The 20,342-nt window shown below is 36.1% G+C and overlaps 1 protein-coding gene and 1 long non-coding RNA gene across 5 annotated transcripts in view; one reads left to right on the top strand and one right to left on the bottom strand.

The window, feature by feature from the left end:
- LOC105486196 (N-deacetylase and N-sulfotransferase 3) overlaps window positions 1-15,480 on the top strand; it is a 217,863-nt gene extending 202,383 nt beyond the window's left edge. For 3 of the 4 annotated variants that reach the window (XM_071093102.1, XM_071093101.1, XM_071093104.1), the window contains 2 exons: window positions 5,326-5,428; window positions 7,406-15,480. In XM_071093102.1, the coding sequence (XP_070949203.1) occupies window positions 5,326-5,428; window positions 7,406-7,603 (301 nt within the window). In that variant the 3' untranslated portion in view covers window positions 7,604-15,480. Of the gene's footprint in view, window positions 1-5,325; window positions 5,429-7,400 lie in introns of all 4 variants that reach the window. The other variant, XM_071093103.1, reaches the window with a different exon arrangement.
- Window positions 1,785-10,875, bottom strand: LOC105486197 (uncharacterized). Its single transcript, XR_011621064.1, has 3 exons — window positions 10,791-10,875; window positions 3,453-3,571; window positions 1,785-2,395 (listed from the first exon to the last, which is right to left on the bottom strand). It is a non-coding gene; the product is annotated as an uncharacterized lncRNA (long non-coding RNA).
- Window positions 15,481-20,342: the final 4,862 nt, after the last annotated feature.

Genomic DNA, 20,342 nt, shown 5'->3' with positions numbered 1-20,342 from the left:
TGAGGTCAGGAGTTCGAGACCAGCCTAACCAATATGGTGAAACTCCATCTCTACTAAAAATACAAAAATTAGCCGGGCGTGGTGGTGCATGCCTGTAACCCCAGTTACTCAGGAGGCTGAGGCAGAAGAATTGCTTGAACCCGGGGGGGTCAAGGTTGCAGTGAGCCGAGATCACGCTGCTTCACCCCAGCCTGGGCGAAAGAGCAAAACTCCGACTCAATAAAAAGAAAAAAAAAATAAGTCACTGTTTAGAGGTTGAATCATTGGAGAATCTTGGTGCCCCTGCCCACAAGTCTTTTACCGTTATTTCTAAACATCCCCAGAAGATATTCCATACAAGCATAAGAACCATTCTTACCCATTCTTGTTTTACTCTTTAAATCAACAAAATTTTATTCAATAACTATTACGTGCATGACTCTGGAGACACAATGATAAACAAAGTATCCCCACCACCAGGTTAGGGTAGCCATAGAAGCGGACACTAAACAATACATGAACACTTCCTCCAAAATGTTCACTGCCTAAGGCCTTGAAAGGAGGGGCCCAGCCATGAGAATGGTTGCCAGTGCTTACATAAAAAGATTGTTTCCTTGCTGTTCCACCAGACTTCACAGAAACACTGCTGCTTTCTGGACAGGTGTGGAGAGATTTTCTCCATCTTCTTATTTTTATTTTTTTGAGACGGAGTCTCGCTCTGTCGTCCAGGCTGAAGTGCAGTGGCGCAATCTCTGCTCACTGCAAGCTCCGCCTCCCGGGTTCACGCCATTCTCCTGCCTCAGCTTCCCAAGTAGCTGGGACTACAGGCGCCCGCCACCACACCTGGCTAATTTTTTGTATTTTTAGTAGAGACGGGGTTTCACTGTGTTAGCCAGGATGGTCTCCATCTCCTGACCTCGTGATCCACCCACCTCGGCCTCCCAAACTGCCGGAATTACAGGCGTGAGCCACCGCGCCTGGCCAATTTTCTCCATCTTCTATTACACTTCTTCATTTGGGCTCTGAAATAATATTACTTCTGCCCCAAACTCATAAGACCTTCAATGAATAGCAGTCCCTTCGTCTATCTATGATGGTTCTCTATGAAGGACCAGACCCAGTCCCTCAGGCCACTGGGTAAATAAACATGCCATCCCTTCTAGCTTCTCCTTCTCATTTGCATCCTGACACATTTATACCATTGCCTATGAGTGTATGCATACAGATGCCTAGACTAGGTGCCAGCTACACACACACAGTTTTTTTTCTCAGTAAAGCCCAGCCTGACACCTGCTGCATAAGATCTAATTAATCAGCAGAGATAAAAGAAAAACTTATTTTTCTTTTGATTCTTAATTTTAGCATGTGTGGAGTTCAGTGTTTCTTAGAAAAACTTTCTCTCAGAAGACTACTCATTTTAACACACAGCATATGTATGTTCCAGTTACGTATCTACAGCAAGGTATATTAGCGAAAAGTGAATAACTGGTCTGGATTCTGAATTTTGATCACTTGAATACTTAAAATGAGTCAGAATTCAATTTTGGAAAATTGCTGATAGCAAAATGTTAATGAAAAATATTACATCAATCACAGACTTCCAGAAATGTTGTATTAGTGTTTCCCAAAGGCTTTCATGTACAGATTATTTAACTAATACGATCTTTATTAATGATCTCTTTGTAATTCTGTATATAACACTAATTTATTCAGTTGCCTTACTGATTCAAACAAGAATATAAACAGCATGAAAACATAAAATGTTGTGTCCTAATCTGACACAATTGCTTTAATAACGATGGGAAACCAGACTTTACATAAATGGAATGTGATTATTCTCTCTAATACACAAAGTCATACAGAGGCAGAAATTCAGGTTTGCATTATTTTCATAGGACTACAGTTATAAATTCTACAAGATTAACTACATATAGAGTACACCCCCAGGTACACACACCCCCACACACACACATTAGATCATACTATCATTTTAAGTGCTTTGTTAATGTATAATTTACATATAATCATCCATTGTAATTGTGCAGTTCAAAGAATACAAATGTATACAGTTGTATGTACCACCAGAATCAAGATATAGAACAAAAAGATATAATCCAAAAGTTTCCTCATGCTCCTCTGTAGTCAATACTTTCTACTCACCTTGACCCCTGACGATCATCAAGCTACTTTCTTTCACTTAGCATAATGCTTTTGAGTTTCCTCTATGTGGCGACATCTATCAGGAGTCAATTCTTTATTATTGTTATGTATTACTCCATTTTATGGATATACTACAATTTGTTTATCCTTTCACCGGTTGATGGACATGAGTAATTTGCATTTTTTTGGCTATCACAAACAAAGCTACTGTGAACAGTTGTATGGACATATATTTTCATTGCCTTCAAGTAAAAACCTGGAAATGGGAAATGGGATTGGCAGGTCATATAGTAGTTCTGTATTTTAATTTCTAAGAAACTTTACAAAGAAGCTGTAATATTTTTAATTTCTACCAACAATTTTATTTGTTCCATGTCTTTGCCAACACTGGATATTTTTAAAATCAGTTTTTCTACTGAGGGTACAGTGCTATTTCATTTGTAATTTATATTTGTATTTTGTATTTCCTTAATGATGAATGGTGTTCAGCAAATTTTCATTTGTTCATTAACCATTCATGTGTTCTTTGGTGAAGTGTCTGTTCCAGTTTTTTTTTTTTTTTTTTTTTTTTTTGAGACAGAGTTTCACTTTTGTTGCCCAGGCTGGAGTGCAATGGTGCGATCTTGGCTCACAGCAACCTCTGCCTCCCAGGTTCAAGTGATTCTCCTGCCTCAGCCTCCTGAGTAGCTGGAATTACAGGCATGCACCACCATGCCTGGCTAATTTTGTATTTTTAGTAGAGATAGGGTTTCTCCATGTTGGCCAGGCTGGTCTCGAACTCCCGACCTCAGCTGATCCGCCCTCCTCAGCCTCCCAAAGTGCTGAGATTACAGCATGAGCCATCATGCCCAGCCTGTTCCAATCTTTTATCCAGTTTTTATTGATATTTTTATCTTTTATATTGTTATATATTCTGAATACAAGTTCTGCATTAGATATATTTTTTACAAATGTTTTCTCTCAGTCTGTGGTTTCCCTTCTCATTTTCTTAAGTGTCTTTATGAGAGCAAAATTTTAAATTTTGATAAATTCAAAATTAACGTTATTTTTCCCTTATGGTTCATCCTAAGAAATCTTTGCCTAACCCAAGACTGCAAAATTGTCTGTTTTTTTTTCCTATGTTTTCTTTCAGAATTTTTATAATTTTAGATATGTTTTTAGCCTAAATTTTTATAGTTATATTTAGCTCAATAATACATTTCAAGTTAATTTTTATATACAACATGAGGTAAGGGTCAATGTTCAGCTTTTTCATATAGATATCCAATTTTTCTTGTGCAATTTAAAAGACTAATCCTTTCCCATTGACTTACCTTGACAGCTATTTTTTGAAAATCAGTTGACTGTAGATGTGTAGATTTATTTCTGAATTCTTCATTTTGTTCCATTGATCCATTGGTCCACTGATGCCAACACCATACAATCTTCATTACTGTAGAATTACAATAAATCTTGAAATTAAATGGTATGAGTTCTCCAGCTTTGCTCTTTGTTTTCAAACTGTTTTAGCTTGTCTACTCCCTTTACATTTTTATAATAATTTTCTATTTCTGCTTAAAATATAGTCCACTGGAGTTTTGATAGGAATCATACTGAATCTATAAATTTGGAGAGACTTGGTATTTTAAAAATATCTAGTCTTCTGATTTATGAGCATAGTATAGATCCTTTTTTTCTAAAATTTATCTTAACAACGTTTTGTAGTTTTAAGTGTGCAGTCATTGCACATATTTTTTGTTAACTGTCACCCTAGGTATTTCAGGTTTTCACATTATAATGGTAAGTAAAGTGTTGGAAGTAGCATTCCTAGAAGTAGAACAGATTAAAAGCAAAAGAAAAACATTATCTGAAGAAATAATTCTAATTGAGAAGAAAAATGGCGATAGAATTATTGAATAACAAAAGCTACGTAAAGGAATTATCATTGCTGACTATTACTTTCACTTTTATATCTGAGCATACAAATTAGTGCTTTATTTACAGTGAATAATAATATAAAACCTACTTGGAGACCAGTAAAAAAGAAAAGGCCTTGAACCTAGAATCGGGGGCCTAGACTTGAGTCATGACTTGAATATTGAAGTATAGTACGAGATAAATAAACCTTGACAAGCATTTTCTCCTTTCTCATTTTGTGTTCAACTAATACTTGGCAAATGTTTACAAGAGCCAAACAGTATGCTAAATGCTATAAAATGGGAAGAATCCTTCACACCATATCCTTAAGTGTTAGAATGAAACCTCAAATGAGAAAGAGTTATATGAAATATTTTGGTAAGATAGAACATATATTTAATGTGCTATTATTATGTTTATTATAATTATGGCATAAAAAGTTCATTTAGGCTGGGTGCCTAGCACTTTGGAAGGCCGAGGCAGGTGGATCACCTGAGGTCGGGAGTTCAAGATCAGCCTGACCAACATGGAGAAACTCTGTCTCTACTAAAAATACAAAAATTAGCCAGGCGTGGTGGCGCATGCCTGTAGTCCCAGCTACTTGGGAGGCTGAAGCAGGAGAATCGTTTGAACCCGGGAGGCAGAGGTTGCAGTGAGCTGACATCGCGCCATTGCACTCCAGCCTGGGCAACAAGAGCGAGACTTTGTCTCAAAAAAAAAAAAAAAAAAAAAATCATTTATAGGTGCTATTACTTTAAAACAAGCTCATACCAAAAGAAGAAAGTAGCTCTGAAAAAAATTAAATGGATTATAGCTAGAGAATCCTAAAAGTAATCACTCCATGATACACTGAAACCTTTTCTCTTCTATTACCTTCTAGTTGTATGATACAAGTAGCATCTAAATTCATAGACATGGATGAAGACTGACTTGTTTTTAAACCCTACAAAGAAAAAGAATGACTTGTTTCTAAACCCTAAAATAAAATTGAAAATTTATGCATTTTTTCCTTCCAGATGAAGGAAGTAGCCTTATTAATTTCTATTAATAGGAGACCTGCTGACAGTTTTTCTAGTAGGAACCTGGCAAACTCACAAATATGACAGATGAACTGAGAATTTAGAAGTATGCCAAAAGACTTTACGCAAAGGAATATAGTAAAAAGGAATTCAGTTTCTCTGGTTATAGATTGTTATCCAAGTAAAATATTTATGCATTGGTCATTATATCATATAAATTTGTTGAAAAATGATTTTCTGGTCTTTTTGTGTGTATTTTTTATTTTTTTAGGTTTGATTCTCACAAAGGTTTCTGGTGTCAGTTACTGGAAGAAGGTAAAACAAAATGCCTTGGAAAGAGCAAAGGAAGAAAATACCCCCCAATGGACTCTGATGTAAGCATAGAGCTTAAAATAACAAACTAAATCAGCAAAATGATAACCAATAATATCATCTATTTTCTTAAAAAACTAGTTAAAGTCAAAATTCAACCTTTCTAAAACTTAAAAGTGCCATTTCAATTTCAGTACGGGTAGGTTGCTTGTTTCGATTTTACCCACAATATATTATTACTTGTCATGCAAGAATAAAGGAAAAAATAGAATTTGACATTCTGAAAAAGAATAAAGAGATAATATCTTATTCCAAAAAGAATGATACCTGCACAAAAATTTTAGCATAAAGGTTAACTGAAACCAAGACAGGAAATATATTCATTGAAAAGTGAAAATAAGACCAAGATTTCCATTTTTGGCTGGGTGTGGTGGCTCACGCCTGTAATCCCAGTACTTTGGGAGGCCGAGTGGATCACTTGAGGTCAGGAGTTCGAGACCAGCCTGGCCAACATGCTGAAACTCCATCTCTACTAAAAAGAAAAAAGAAAAAATTAGCCGGGCATGGTGGCTGGTGCCTGTAATCCCAACTACTCAGGAGGCTGAGGCAGGAGGATCGCTTGAACCCAGGAGGCAGAGGTTGCAGTGATCCCAGATTGCACCATTGAGCTCCAGCCTGGGCAACAAGAGTGAAACACCAACTCAAAAAAAAAAAAAATTCTATTTTTTTCACTGCCTGAGTCATTCTGTTGTAAGTGTGCCCTGGACAGTAATATAAATTACTGATACAATATACTAAGTTTTGAGCTGTTAATATGGTAATAAATGAAAGAAGCAATACATTTCCCAACATCTAACTTACACTAGCAGATAATTTAGGCTTTGGAGAATGTAGATACACACTTTGCAGTATGTATTCAGCACTTCCTGTTTATTCTGTTCAGAATGGTGACACTCTGATTAAGTGATTAAGTGTAGCATTAATCACTTAATGCTACAGTTTTCTCCATTTCTATACCCCACATTTTTACTTTGATCCTTACTTGACATATATTAAGATTTACTAATAATATTTTTATTATTAGTCTAGTTAGTATATAGTTTCAATATAAGCATGCAAGTGGAGTTTGATTTGTAAATTTTTTTAGATCACAATTAATACATTACATTAACTGAGAATCCTCAGACCTGAGGATCCTAAGGTGGGCTACATTTATTTGAATACTTTATCTAACAAAACCTTGAGGACTATTTTTTTGTGCCTGACCTGATAGATGCAGGGTCTGTCCTCAATAAACTCTTAATTAAATCATATACAGAAGAGAGGGGGTGTTTCCGTTGTTTTAATGAACAAACTGCAATTTCAGAACTCCAATTTTCTTTGGCTGATTATTAAAATATACCTTCAGAGCACTGTGAAAACAACCCTTCTTTTCCCAAAAGAAATTGACATACAATTTCTATAGTATTTCAAGAAAGTAATATAAAATATATCATCTGCATTTATGTCAAAGCTATTTCCTGTACATTTATTAAAGCTAAACTGCTTAAGAGACACTGCTGAATAGCTTTCTTAGCATTTTATTTTACTCTGGTTTAACACAGACCTTATTAAATTTGGTGGTAGAGAAAGATAAGAAAAACACAACTTTTCAGGATATCATTTCTTCTCAACAAGGTTACTGAGTATTCCATATTGGGTTTATTTAAGGGAGTGACTGATTTCGTGAAAATAATGTCCAGAAAGGAGGTAAGAGTAAAGAGGTCTTCCCAGAGGTAATGAAAATACAAATGTGTAGGAAGGATTAGAGTGGGCAGTACTGTCACCACGCCGTTTGCCTCTTCCTAGTAAGAAAAATGCCAGTACCCAAGACCATCAGTAAAATATCATAGGATGTGCTAAATAAATAGTCCACATGCTAATACAAATTTTAATCCAGATCTGGTATACTTGATACTTATTTCAACGTAGTCAAAGTGTATGAAATATAATAAACAAAATAAAATGTACTTTTTTCTCCTCCTCTCCACTTAGAGCAGGACATTTCTGTCAAGCTACTATCGAGATCACAATGTGGAACTCTCAAAGCTGCTGCACAAACTGGGTCAGCCTCTGCCATCCTGGCTGAGACAGGAGCTGCAGAAAGTAAGATAGCACTGAGAGAAAACTCGAGACTTCATCGTCCATGTAGAACACACCTTTTCCAAAGCTTCCAGAAGCTACCAAAAGACAGTTGAAAAATATACCTCTTCAAATGAGAAAAAAGAACAAAGTTTCTTCCATGTGCTGGCATGTGGATGATAAGAAAAAAAGAAAAAGTATGTGTTAAAGCCTTGAGGCCTGTGGCCTTTCTCTTAACTCATATCTGAGCCTGTGGGATTATTGTAGACTACTGTGCACTCATGTGGAAGTCAATTGCAACCAACATAAATATCAAACACAAATGCAGAACTGTTCCATTTCATAGTAATATTTACACTTTTATATATCAACTAAGATTGTGTCTCTGTAGGTTTTTAGACCACTGTTTGCCTGTACAATGTTTTCTTATTCTTTTATTCTATAAACTGTCCTATGAAACAAGAAGCAAAATAAACTTCACAATGTAGCATAAAATGTCAAAAGCATAACACCCATGAAAAATGCTTGCCAAAATTTAAATCCACTTAAGTATTTAGAAATAATTGTAAATTATAATTTGTGCTAGATCAGAGTGGAAACGTAATATATGAGCTTTATCTGCACCAAAAAAAAGATAAGTACTATAGAAAAAGTGATTTTTTCATATACATGGTCTAGTGAATATGTGTAAAAATTACTAACTCTTCCATCACAACATAATTGTTATACTGAAATATATACTGTAAAGCTGTTGGATGGTAAATAGAAACACACTGAGTACACCAAAACAGTAAATAACAATGTAAAGTGTACTGACTGAATCCTCTGAAGGGGAGAAATTATAGAGGTCTAAAGACATATCATTGAGAATTCTATGTCCACTTGCTGTAAGCTGTGAATCGATCCCAGTAGTCCTCACTAGTTCTACAGAAATGCATGCCTAGAGTCTGAGGTATGTGTCATCTCCAGAAACAGGTTGACTTTCAAATATGAATAGCTTTTATTTAACGCTCCCCAAAACAAAACCTATTAAATGAAAACTAAAAACAGTTTCCCTAGATGATGTGATTAGACTATTTACATTTAGGTTATTAAAAAATTCCATTTTCCCAGATAGTTCAAAATAAAATTACGTAACGTGAAGATTTATAACAAAAAACAAATTAATATATTATTTGTAATCTAATGTCTGCAGTGATACTTTTGATATAAGGCAAAGAAACAAAAGCAGAGCAGAGGCTCACTTTTGAAAATATTTCACCCATCACTCTGGTGGAAGATAACAGTTCATAGGTACAATTAAGGATTAGCTACTAAATTAAATGCAGGAAGTACAAAGATGAGCAAGTTATGCTCTTGCAATATATTTACATTTAAATTGTAAATGATAGACATGGTTAATAAAGTTTTCAAAAAAGAAAAGAATACATCATACTTATTGTCCTGTTAACATTTACTTAATTTTTTTTTTGAGGCGGGGACAGAGTTTCGCTATGTCACCCAAGTTGGAGTGCAATGGTGTGATCTCGGCTCACTGCAACCTCCGCCTCCTGGGTTCAAGTGATTCTCCTGCCTCAGCCTCCTGAGTAGCTGGGATTATAGCCACGCACCACCACACCCGGGTAATTTTTGTATTTTTAGTAGCGACAGGGTTTCACCATGTTGGCCAGGCTGGTCTTGAACTCCTGACCTCATGATCCACCCACCTTGGCCTCTCAAAGTGCTGGGATTACAAGCGTGAGCCACCATGCCCAGAATACTTAATTTTTAAATGTACTGTACATATACATAAAATTTAAGTAGTAAATTAATTCCCTGCTATGATTATAAGCCTTCATAAAATATTATCAAAGCTATGATTAGGAAAAAATGAGAGGAAAACCTATAGGAAAAATATTCTCATTGTCATTATAATGGGTAAAACTATCAATTACTAATTAGAAAACAAATTGTGAGATCTACTTACTATAAATGTTTAGATGTACATTATAATTACTAACTTTTTAAAAGTTTTATGTACCTAAAGAATATGCTAATTTTTAAATATACTATTAGTAGAAGGAATTGGAAAAATCACCAGTTTTTAAGACTCTTGACTCTAAAAGCAAAATCAAAGTCATTTGGACAAATATGGGAAACACAGTTTTCATTCTTACTGCTGTCTCTTTTAGAGCAGCACATGCCAGACATGCTGGGAAAATTACTATAGTCTTCCATCTCCACCAACTTAACAAAACTGGCTTAGGAAGGTTAACCATAATGAGAATAGGCCCCAGCAGTTATATACAGTGTCATGTTTTCATTTGGCAACAACATTTATTCTAATAAAAAAAAAAAGAAAAGAAAAACTGATACATTTATGCTTTAATGGTAAGATGTACATTTGAACTGCTAAGCAAAGCTGCTAATGGCATATTTTGTTTAGGTAAATCGAGTTGACGGAACACCTCATCCTTTTAAATAGATGTCAAAAACATACTCCATGTTCGTATAAAGATAGGAGAAAAAGGAAGAGATCTTACCAAAATTTATTCATTCACAAGTACATGTATTATGCTAGCTAGAGCAGCAAACCTGTGAAAGGATTTTTGACCACTCAATGTGTCTTGAAGACAGCATCAAATTCTAGAGGACACGCATACTTTCCACATTATGTACTCCAACTAGTTAATATGCTAATCTGAAAATAACATAAATACATATGAGAAAATAATGAGAGATAATTTGAGTTAAAACTAGCTTTGTATAGAATTCCCTTTTTCATTGTTTAAAATATGAAACTTCCTCAGGAAGAAATGAAATGGTTATTTCAATGTTTATAGCTATAATCTTGTCATTCACATTGAATGAAAATTACTGGAAACATTTTTTTCTCTGAGTTTTTTAAAATAAAAAACCTGGATATAATTCTGATAGTAGCATGGTACCTCATATGTACAACAATAAACTGATAGGAAAACGAAGAGTTTGGGCCTGGTGATTTTAGGTAATCAGTAGGTATTTTATTGTTTTGGCCTGAGGGTGAGTGGGAGGTGGTTACAGAACATAGATACCACTAACATAATTCAAAATGAAGAGATAGAAAGCTTTCAAGTAGGATATATATCCATCCTATATTTATAAAACCTTTCACAGATCATTCTCTTCCTAAATTTATATGTTACTTATAGTGATTTTTTTTACTTCCAATAAATATAACACAGCTCCTAGGTCATTTATGGGACCCTAGAATAAGAGAATAAGAGAATCACACAGCTGTTACTGAATGGACTTGAGAACAGGAATGATTATAGCATTTCTTACTCCCAGTATTCTGTTCTGCTCCACACCAATGAGCCCATTTCTTTCTTCAGAGTTTTAAAACGTGTTCATCTCTCTTTTTTAAAAATCTAGCAAAACGATCTCTGCAAAAAAAGGAGGGAGGGGGATTTGGGGAGTGTAAAGTTAGCCATTTATCTTCATTCTCGACAAATTTTCTTTTCTCTCTTCCAATCCCTTTCTTTTCTAGACATCAGCTTTTCACATGTTGCAACCCATCCTATCTTGGGGCACCAGCTGAATTCCCCACAGGCTTGCCTCCCACACACACGGCTCACTGATTGAGCTGGAACATCTCATCTCATCTTCTGCCTTCAGACTGTGATTTACAGCATTGGCTTCCCTGGTCCTCAGGCTTTCAGTCTCAGATTGAATTACACCATGAACCACCCAGTCTCCAACTTGCACAGCAGATTATGAGACTTCTCAGCCTCAAGCATGTGAGCCAATCCCTCATAATAAGTCATATGTACATATCTCTCTCCTATTAATTCTGCTTTTCTGGAGAACTCTAAGGCACACAGTTTCACTTGGATTCCATCCCCCCAGAAATCTGCAGTCTACTTCAAGTAAGTCTTTCACCTGTGGCCAAGGATACCTAACAGAATTTGAGGGCCACTTCTCCCCAAACCAGTGCGGTTACCAGTTCTTGCCATTTATTGTCCCTAATTTGTTGTCTATAAGAGTTCTCTAAATACTCAGTGCTCTTAATAAAGGTTACAGAGTAAAATTTATTCACTTATTTGTTAGTACTGAAACTAATAAGTTGAACCTTCTTCCATTAATCCTGTAACTATCCTCATATTTACGTATCTGTCACATCTCAGTCTATTCCCAAAAGTTATAAATACAAAAATTAATAAATCACTAAAGTTGGAATTAGTTACATGCTCACCATCTCCTTTGGAGCATCTCTTAGAGAAAGAGGAATCATGAATAGTATCAATAAGTTAAAAAAGACATTCACTTTCCAGAGTCAAGTCAAATATCTCATTTATTATATTATAGTCAGAGTTCTCCAGAGAAATAGAACTAGTGGCAGACACATATACATATATATATACATATAAGCATGCATACACACACACATACACACACACATATATAAAGACTCATTATAAGGTATTGGCTTAAATGATTTTAGAGGATGCAAAGGCCCATGATCTGTCATCTGCAAATTGGAGACCCAGGAAAGCCAGAGGTGTAGTTCAAAGGCCTGAGAGCCAGAGAGCCAATAGTGTTGCAATCTGGGTTTGAAGGCCTAAAATCCAGGAGCACTGAGGACAGGAGAAGTTCAATGTTCAGCTCAAGCAGCCAGGCAGAGTTAACTGGACCTTCTTCCACCTCGTTCTATTCATGCCCTTAATGGATCGGATGATGCCCATCAACACTGGGGAGGGTAATCTGCTTAACTCAATCTACCAATTGAAATGCTAATGTCATCCAGAAACACCATCATAGCCACACCCAGAAATAAGGTTTCACCAGCTATCTAGGTACCCTGTGACCCAGTCAAAGTTGACACATAAAATTAGTCATCACATTTACTTAGCAATCCTTTTCAAGGAAGTCAAAGCAAATTTTACAAATTAAATGCTCACAGCATAAAGTCTCCAAGATATTGTTAGAAAGAATGTATTTGCCCACATTTTACCATACAGAAAAGTGAATTACACTGAATAAAATGTGAGATATTTCCAAAGCACCCAGAATCCGTGACAAATCTTATATAAAACTGTCTACATCAAGCCGCTTCTTGCTTTTTGAGGGAATACATTAAGTGTAGGAAATGCCTGCTGCTGCATTTCTGATGCCAAAATGGTCTATTTCAAATCAATAACTGAAATGGAAACCAGACCTTGCTCTTAAATATTATACATAATTTATACAGTTGGACCAAAGATGAGTCTCCTCTATTTGATAAATAATATTCTGAATCTAAATTTTTTTCAGTTTCAACTACATTAAATAGAAATGCAAGCTCAACATGCTATATACTCCTAGTGCTTTAGTGTATCATTTCAGAACTTACTTTATATCCTTCAAAGCAAACAAAACTTTTAAAAGCCCACAAAACAAATATACTATCAAAAACAAAGCTTGCTTCACATATAAATTAATAAATTGACAAATTTTTAATAATTTTTGGGAGGCCGATGCAGGCGGATCATGAGGTCAGGAGATAGAGACCATCCCGGCTAATGCGGTGAAACTCTGTCTCTATTAAAAATACAAAAAAAATTTAGCCTGGCGTGGTGGTGGGTGCCTGTAGTCCCAGCTACTTGGGAGGCTGAGGCAGGAGAATGTGTACCCAGGAGGCAGAGCTTACAGTGAGCCGAGATTGCGTCACTGCACTACAGCCTGGGTGACAGAGCAAGACTCTGTCTCAGAAATAAATAAGTAAATAAATAAATACAAAATAGAAACAATAAAACTCTATGAAAATAGAATAATATTGATAAATTATCCCTCCTGCCTATGATCATCCTGAGAAAACCATATTGTTTTCATTCCCAGTTAATGTCCTCAGTACAATCAGAATAGCAAAAAAGATAGACTGGACTATAATTCAACATCTATCCTTAACTATGTAACATTGGGTAGGTGACTTTTCTGATCTCAGTTTACGCATCTGTCAACAGAAGTCACATGTGATCATTGGTAAGGAGGAGGAATGCTTTTCTCCCTGCTTTGTTTAGCGTGTGCCAGTAGATCAATTATTGTAACATGTGATTCTGTCTCTGATCTACTCTCCCATAGAGGAGGAACCAATGAATTATCTAAGTGGTAAAATTGAAAGCAGAAATTCGGATTGAATAGCTCAACCTGTCTCCCTCACTTCTCTTTGGGATCTACCTGCAAAGATCAGTCACCCCAGTCCTCTTGGCCTGTGTTAAATTTAGCAGAAATTGACGTTTATTTAAAGCCACAAACAAAACCAAAAGAAGAGCTAAAAACATAAATCCATGCTTAAAAATTAGGAAAATAAGCAAGAATGTAAGAAACTGTAATATAAATGAGCTAAATGTCTCCCCCTCATGTGGGGAGCCAACAGAAACTGCTTAAAGTTGACAAATTAAGAAATTAAGGTAAAAGCGTAATTGGAATTATGAAGATAATCAGCAGAGCTTAAACAAATGGTAAAAGCAAGTTGCCTTTGATAAGTGGGACTAGAGTTCTGGACCAGGGAAAAGTATTTGAGTTTTTATCTCCAAATGCATGAATTGCTGTACTTTTATAACAACAATAATTTATCACTTTAAAGATCAAGACTGTAAATATTCAGGACCAACTGTGTCCAAAAGAGGGAGCACAGAAGCAAGAAATCTAAGCAGCATCAGATACTACTGGCTATTATCCAAGAGATTAATAAACAGGACCTCTGCCATGGTGTAGAGTCTCAACACTACAGTACAATAGTTTTAAAATATAGCCTGTGGATCTTGAGCAGACCTGAGTCCTCTTCAGGGGGTCTGCAAGGTCAAAATGATTTTTATAATAATGTGAATTCATTATATGCCTTCGTCATTGTGTTGATATTGTTACCAACTGTGCGATAACAATAATGGGTAAAACTGCTGGTGCTTTAGCATAAATCAAGGCAGTAGAATTAATCTGTACTATGGTATTCATCACCACACATTCATTGTTTAAAACAGTCAGTGTCACTTATGACTTGACAAAACAGTAAAATTATTAATATTATTACATTCCCACACTACAGTATATGCTTTTTAATCTTCTGTGTGACAAAATGTGAAGTGTGCCTAAAGCACGTCTGCTACATACTGAAGTAGGTGATTGTCTTGAAAAAAAGCCCTTGAGCAACTGTTTGAGTTGCAAGTGGAACTGGCCACTTTATTCATAGAACACACTTTTTACTTGAAAGAATGACAGAGAATTATGGTTATTCAGACTTGAGCAATTAGCAAATATTTTCTTAAAACTGAAAGGAGTGAGCCTGTCACTTCAACAAAAAACAATTGACAGTATTTCTTGCCAATTATAAAATTTCAGCTTTCAAGTAAAAATTAGAATTTTGTAGAACTTGTATTGCTACCATGAGCTTCACAGCATACTCATATTTAAAGATCTTTCTGATGAGATTGGTGGTGATATTAAAAAATGTAATTTTCCAACATTATATAATGAAAGGTGTCAATGTTTGAAAGATCAGCATAAGTAAACCATTTTCCAAAAAAGCAATGCATGAGGTCACAAAACACATATACATAGTATACACAGTATAAATATACATAGCATAATTGTTATAATAGTGAAAGGTCTATTCTCAGAGTAAGATAAATCAGTAGGTTTTAATGTAGCACAATATGAACAGTTCATTGATTTCTTTCAGATTCCACATTGCAAATATCCTTTAAGACAATAGCACTTGTCAATTCTTAATGTAGTATCAAAGAAAAATATCCATGATTATCTGAAAATGCTATAAATATATATTTTCTTTTCCCAAACACATATGGGTATATAAATATATACTTTCCTTTCCCAAACACATATGGGGATGAGGCCAGATTTTCTTCATGTACTTCAACAAAACAACCTATCAAAATAAATTGAATGCAGAAATAGATATGAGAATACAATCTCTATTAAGCCAAACATTAAAGAAATTTACCAAAATGTAACACAATGCCACTCTTCTCATTTTCTTTTGTTTTGGAAAACAGAGCTATTTTTTCATTGAAACTATAGCTTTATTATGGGTTTGTTCTTGTTATTTTTTAATGTTTTTTAATTTCTCTATTTCAATTTCTAATAGATTAAATATTAAAAACTGTAACTATATTATCTATATAGTTATCTATAATATTGATAAATTTATCTATAATATCGATAAATATAATGCTTTTGTTTTATAAACAATAGCCCTTTGGGGTTCTCAATAATGTTTAAGAATGTAAAAGGATCCCCAGACTAAAAAGTATGAGAGCCATTGGCATGAGAGTTGGAAGTAATTCAAGTACCTACAGCCAAGATTTACACCATAAACAATAGGCTATAAAGAAAATAAGTGGGAAGCCAGACTACACCTCCCCTCCATCACCTTCCCACTCTACTCTCAGAATGGAGTTGCCTGGCTGGAGATGAAGGAATACTGCAAAGAGGAAAAGAGAGGTAAATACAAGTTTGGGTTTCTTCTCCCCCTACCTTCCTCCTTGACACCAAACTGAGCCCTTAAAATGGAGGATGAGAGATCTTTAAGTCTGAGGATCAAACAGTAGGGAAAGCTGTGCCCTACTTTCCATTTAAAACTCTGCAAAGCAGCAACCTCCTCCATGTACTCTGCCCAACAATGGTGAAGGCCCTCCCTCCAAGTAGTAGAGATAGCTCGTGGTATCCTAGGTATAGATGGCCTTGGTTTGCACAGATTCCACAGTGGCACAGGACAACACATAAAAGTTCCATTTCTCCAGATAGGCTGCAGGAATCACTAAGAACAGCCTTTTAAATCCAAAGTGACCTGGCAGCTGGGACAAAGAGGGCACTTAATAACCTTCACAGATCGATGACTACAGGCCATGAAAGGAGCCTAAACCGTGGAATCTAGAGACCACTTTACAAAGACTGAACCTGTTGAGGTTCATCCAATGCCAGCAGAGGAAAGATGATGGCTGAGACCGGATGTTACCCACCACTTCATGTCCACTGCCATGACCACCTTTGGAAGAAATGGAGAGAAAAATCTTGAATTTGGCTGGGTTTTTCTACAAGATATTTAAAAATCTTTAAAGTTCTGAATCATATCTTGAATGGGGACAATTATTAAAAAGCTACTCGGGAGGCTGAGGCAGGAGAATGGGGTAAACCCGGGAGGCGGAGTTTGCAGTCAGCTGAGATCCCGCCACTGCACTCCAGCCTGGGCAACAGAGTAAGAATCCGTCTCAAAAAAAAAAAAAAACTAAAGAAAGTTGTATTTTGGACAGGTTGTGAATTATGGAATTTTTACCCACTACATAAGCGTTACATTCCAGGTCCAATTAGCAACAATGAATACTCGGGGAAAAGGGGCAATCAGCTAGGGTTTGAGGCTAGTGATAGACCCTGCCTCAGTTAAGATGATCCAGTGTACGCACAGTGATGTAGTTAGGGTTGAGTCTGCAGGTGAGGCACACCTGTGGATTATGATCTTCCTCCAAAAAACCTATTCCATTATGTGGTAGACACACTCTAAGAGTGATGATGCCCTTATATGATCCTATCTCCTTGAGTGTAGGCATGAACTGTGAATACTATAGGATAGTGAATCCCTTGGTTAGCAAGCCCCATATTTGATCTGTCAAGAAATGGTATTGGCCCAATCTTTACTTCTATCCAAAACCAACCACTTCTCACCAAATCCAGGGCTGCCACCTCATTCTAAGATGCCATAATCAGCCGGGCCCGGTGGCTCCTGCCTGTAATCCCAGCTCTTTGGGAGGCCAGGGCTAGTGGATCACAAGGTTAGGAGATCAAGACCATCCTGGCCAACATGATGAAACACCATCTCTACTAAAATTCAAAATAAAAAATTAGCCAGGTGTGGTGGCACACGCCTGTAGTCCCAGCTACTCAGGAGGCTGAGGCAGGGGACTCACTTGAACCTGGGAGGCGGAGGTTGCAGTGAGCCAAGATCGCGCCACTGCACTCCAACATGGCGACAGAGCCAGACTGTGTCTCGAAAAAAAAAAGATCCCATAATCTTTATCCTGGTTATCCTCCCTGCTTCCAGGTATCTGTTGTCAACCCAACATCCAGGGTAATCCTTTTACAAATTAAGTCAAAGTACTTTAATTCCTTCTATAGCTCTCCTTTTCAGGCTACGGTCCTTATAGTGGCCTGCAAGGCCTCACATGATTTGGTATCCATCACCTTTGTAACCGCAGCTCCTCTTTTTCGAACTCTCTCATTCTGCAACAGTTGCACTGGCTCCCTTGCTGACAATCTTATTTAAGACCTTTGTGTTGACATGCCCACAAATAGCAACGTGGCTAACTTCTACACTTTAGTTCAGGCTTTGCTCAGATGTTATCTTCTCAATAAGGCCTACCCTGACAACCTTATATAAAATTTCACCCCTTCCTCCCTACCCTGACTCCTGATTCCTATTATTCCGAACTAATCTTTTTTGAACCATAGCACTTATAATCTTATAACTAATTGTATAATTTACTAGTTTTATTAGATCTTTTGTCTTCTCATACTTGAATAAGCTTCTTGAAGGCAAACTATTTGTCTGTTTTCTTTCATCAATGTATCCCCACATCGATGGGTGTAGTCTCTGAAATAATAAATGTTCAATAAATAGTTGTTGAATTAATTAATTTAACAATAAGTAACTGGAAAAGCAAGACAGATGACAGTTTTAACATATGATATATTCTTATATTTAAGTGCTAGAAAAAAGTATAACTTTTTATAAAAATCAATAAATTTGATTAACAAAAATATATATTTCCCCAATCATACAAAGACTTACACTGTCTTTCTTCTAAATAACAAAAAATAAATTCAATTTTAAATAATTAAAATTCGCAAAATAATTATTAAATGTAGGACAAAAATAAACCTCTTTTAAATAATAATTACCAGATAATTCTTATAAATTATCCTAACAACAATATCAAAAGGAAGATACTGCCGATTTCCTTCTACAGATGAAGAAACAGGTTTAGAATGGATAGATAACTTTCCCAAGGTCACACAAGTAGCAAAGCCCAGACTTATTTTATTCCTAGTATCATTTTTCTTCCTTTACACACAACACCAGTTAAGAGCATGGGCTCTGAGCCAATGAGACTACATTCAAATCCACTCCAAATCTTAGGTTAATTACATTATTTCTCTGTGCCTCAATCTATTCATCTGTAAATTGGCAACAATAATTGTATAGCGCTTATACAATTGTTAGGATTAAATGAGTTAATGAGCACCTAAGTACTCAATAAACATTAGTTATCACCATTATTACTATCTCCCTTAGAGACTATAAATAACTGTAGTCAGGTACCGTGGCTCACACCTGTAATCCCAGCACTTTGGGAGGCTGAGGCAAGCAGGTCACCTGAGGTCAGGAGTTCGAGACCAGCCTGTCCAACATGGGGAAACCCCGTCTCTACTAAAAATACAAAAATTAGCCAGGCTTGGTGGTGTAGGCCTGTAATCCTAGCTACTCAAGTTCTGTTCAGTGCTGTAAAGAATGATGAGTATTTAAACATTCGTATGGCTTTTATGAAATGTAAGTTCTCAATTCCAGAGATCTCTTTCTGGACCTTCTGTTTTCTAAGAAATACTGTCCATTTACATAAATTATCATACTGATAAAAGGGTTTTAAACTAGAGAAATACAAAAGTCACTTATCTGGTTCTATTCTATTTAGTTTTCTATAGTTTTACTTATATAATTAAGAAATAACTACTAAAACATCTTACATATTAAGTTGGAAGGTTTTTTTCATCATTCTTCATTTGGAGATAAAATATATTTATTTTTCTCTCTATAGTGTAAGTATGACATTTATTTTAAACTTTTTGTTTAAAACTTTACAAAGATGGCAGAAAACAAATCTATAGATCAATCATATTCCTGAATAAAGAGGCACAGTTCTCAGTGCAGTGTTAGCATGCAGAATCCAGAAACAGGTTACAGGTAGAATACATGGTGACAGAGCGAACTTTAAAGAGTGAATATGGAAAGGCTGCTTGAGCACTGTCCCAGGAAGGCAGAAATTAATCTATTCTTTTATGACTTTTTAAATAGACTTTTTGAGGCTGTATGATTAGATACTGTAAAACTCACCCAGGTGAAGTGTACATCTCATAACTGCTGAGTTATTCATGGGATTGAAGAGCCATCACGGCAATCTGATATCAGAAGATCTCTGACACCCAGATAGAAGGCTGATAGACGGGGTTCCTCATGCCCATTTGAAGATAAGCCCTGTCCCCAACCCAGCCCCAGTCAACCATTGATCTGTTTTCTGTCACTATAAATTTGCCTTTTCTGAACATTTCATATCAATAGAATAGTACAGTATGTAGTACTTTGTGTCTGGCTTCTTTTCACTTAGTGACATGGTTCTGCATTTCATCTATAGCATGTATCAGCCATAGCATGTATCAGTACTCCTTTTTTAAAAAAACTTTTATGTTAAGTTCAGGGGTACATGTGCAAGATGTGCAGGTCTGTTACAAAGGTAAACGTGTTTCATGGCAGTTTGTTGTACAAATTATTTCATCAGCCAGGTACTAAGCCTAGTAACCAATAGTAATTTTTCCTGATCCTCTCTCTCCTCCCACCCTCCGCCCTCAGGTAGGCCCAGCGTGTACTGTTCCCCTTTATGTGTCCGTGTATTCTCATCATTTAACTTAAATTGGAGTATTCTCATACTGCATCTGAAATCTTTTATTTTACATTTTTTATTTTTTATTTTTTTGGAGATGCAGTCTCACTCTGTCACCCAGACTGGAGTGCAGTGACACAATCTCGACTCACTGCAACCTCCACCTCCCAGGTTCAAGTGATTCTCGTGACTC

The sequence above is a fragment of the Macaca nemestrina genome, chromosome 3 (assembly GCF_043159975.1).
Source record: "Macaca nemestrina isolate mMacNem1 chromosome 3, mMacNem.hap1, whole genome shotgun sequence".
Lineage (NCBI taxonomy): Eukaryota > Metazoa > Chordata > Mammalia > Primates > Cercopithecidae > Macaca > Macaca nemestrina.
Note: the sequence above shows the minus strand (reverse complement) of the source record. Positions and strands in the feature narration are given on the sequence as shown.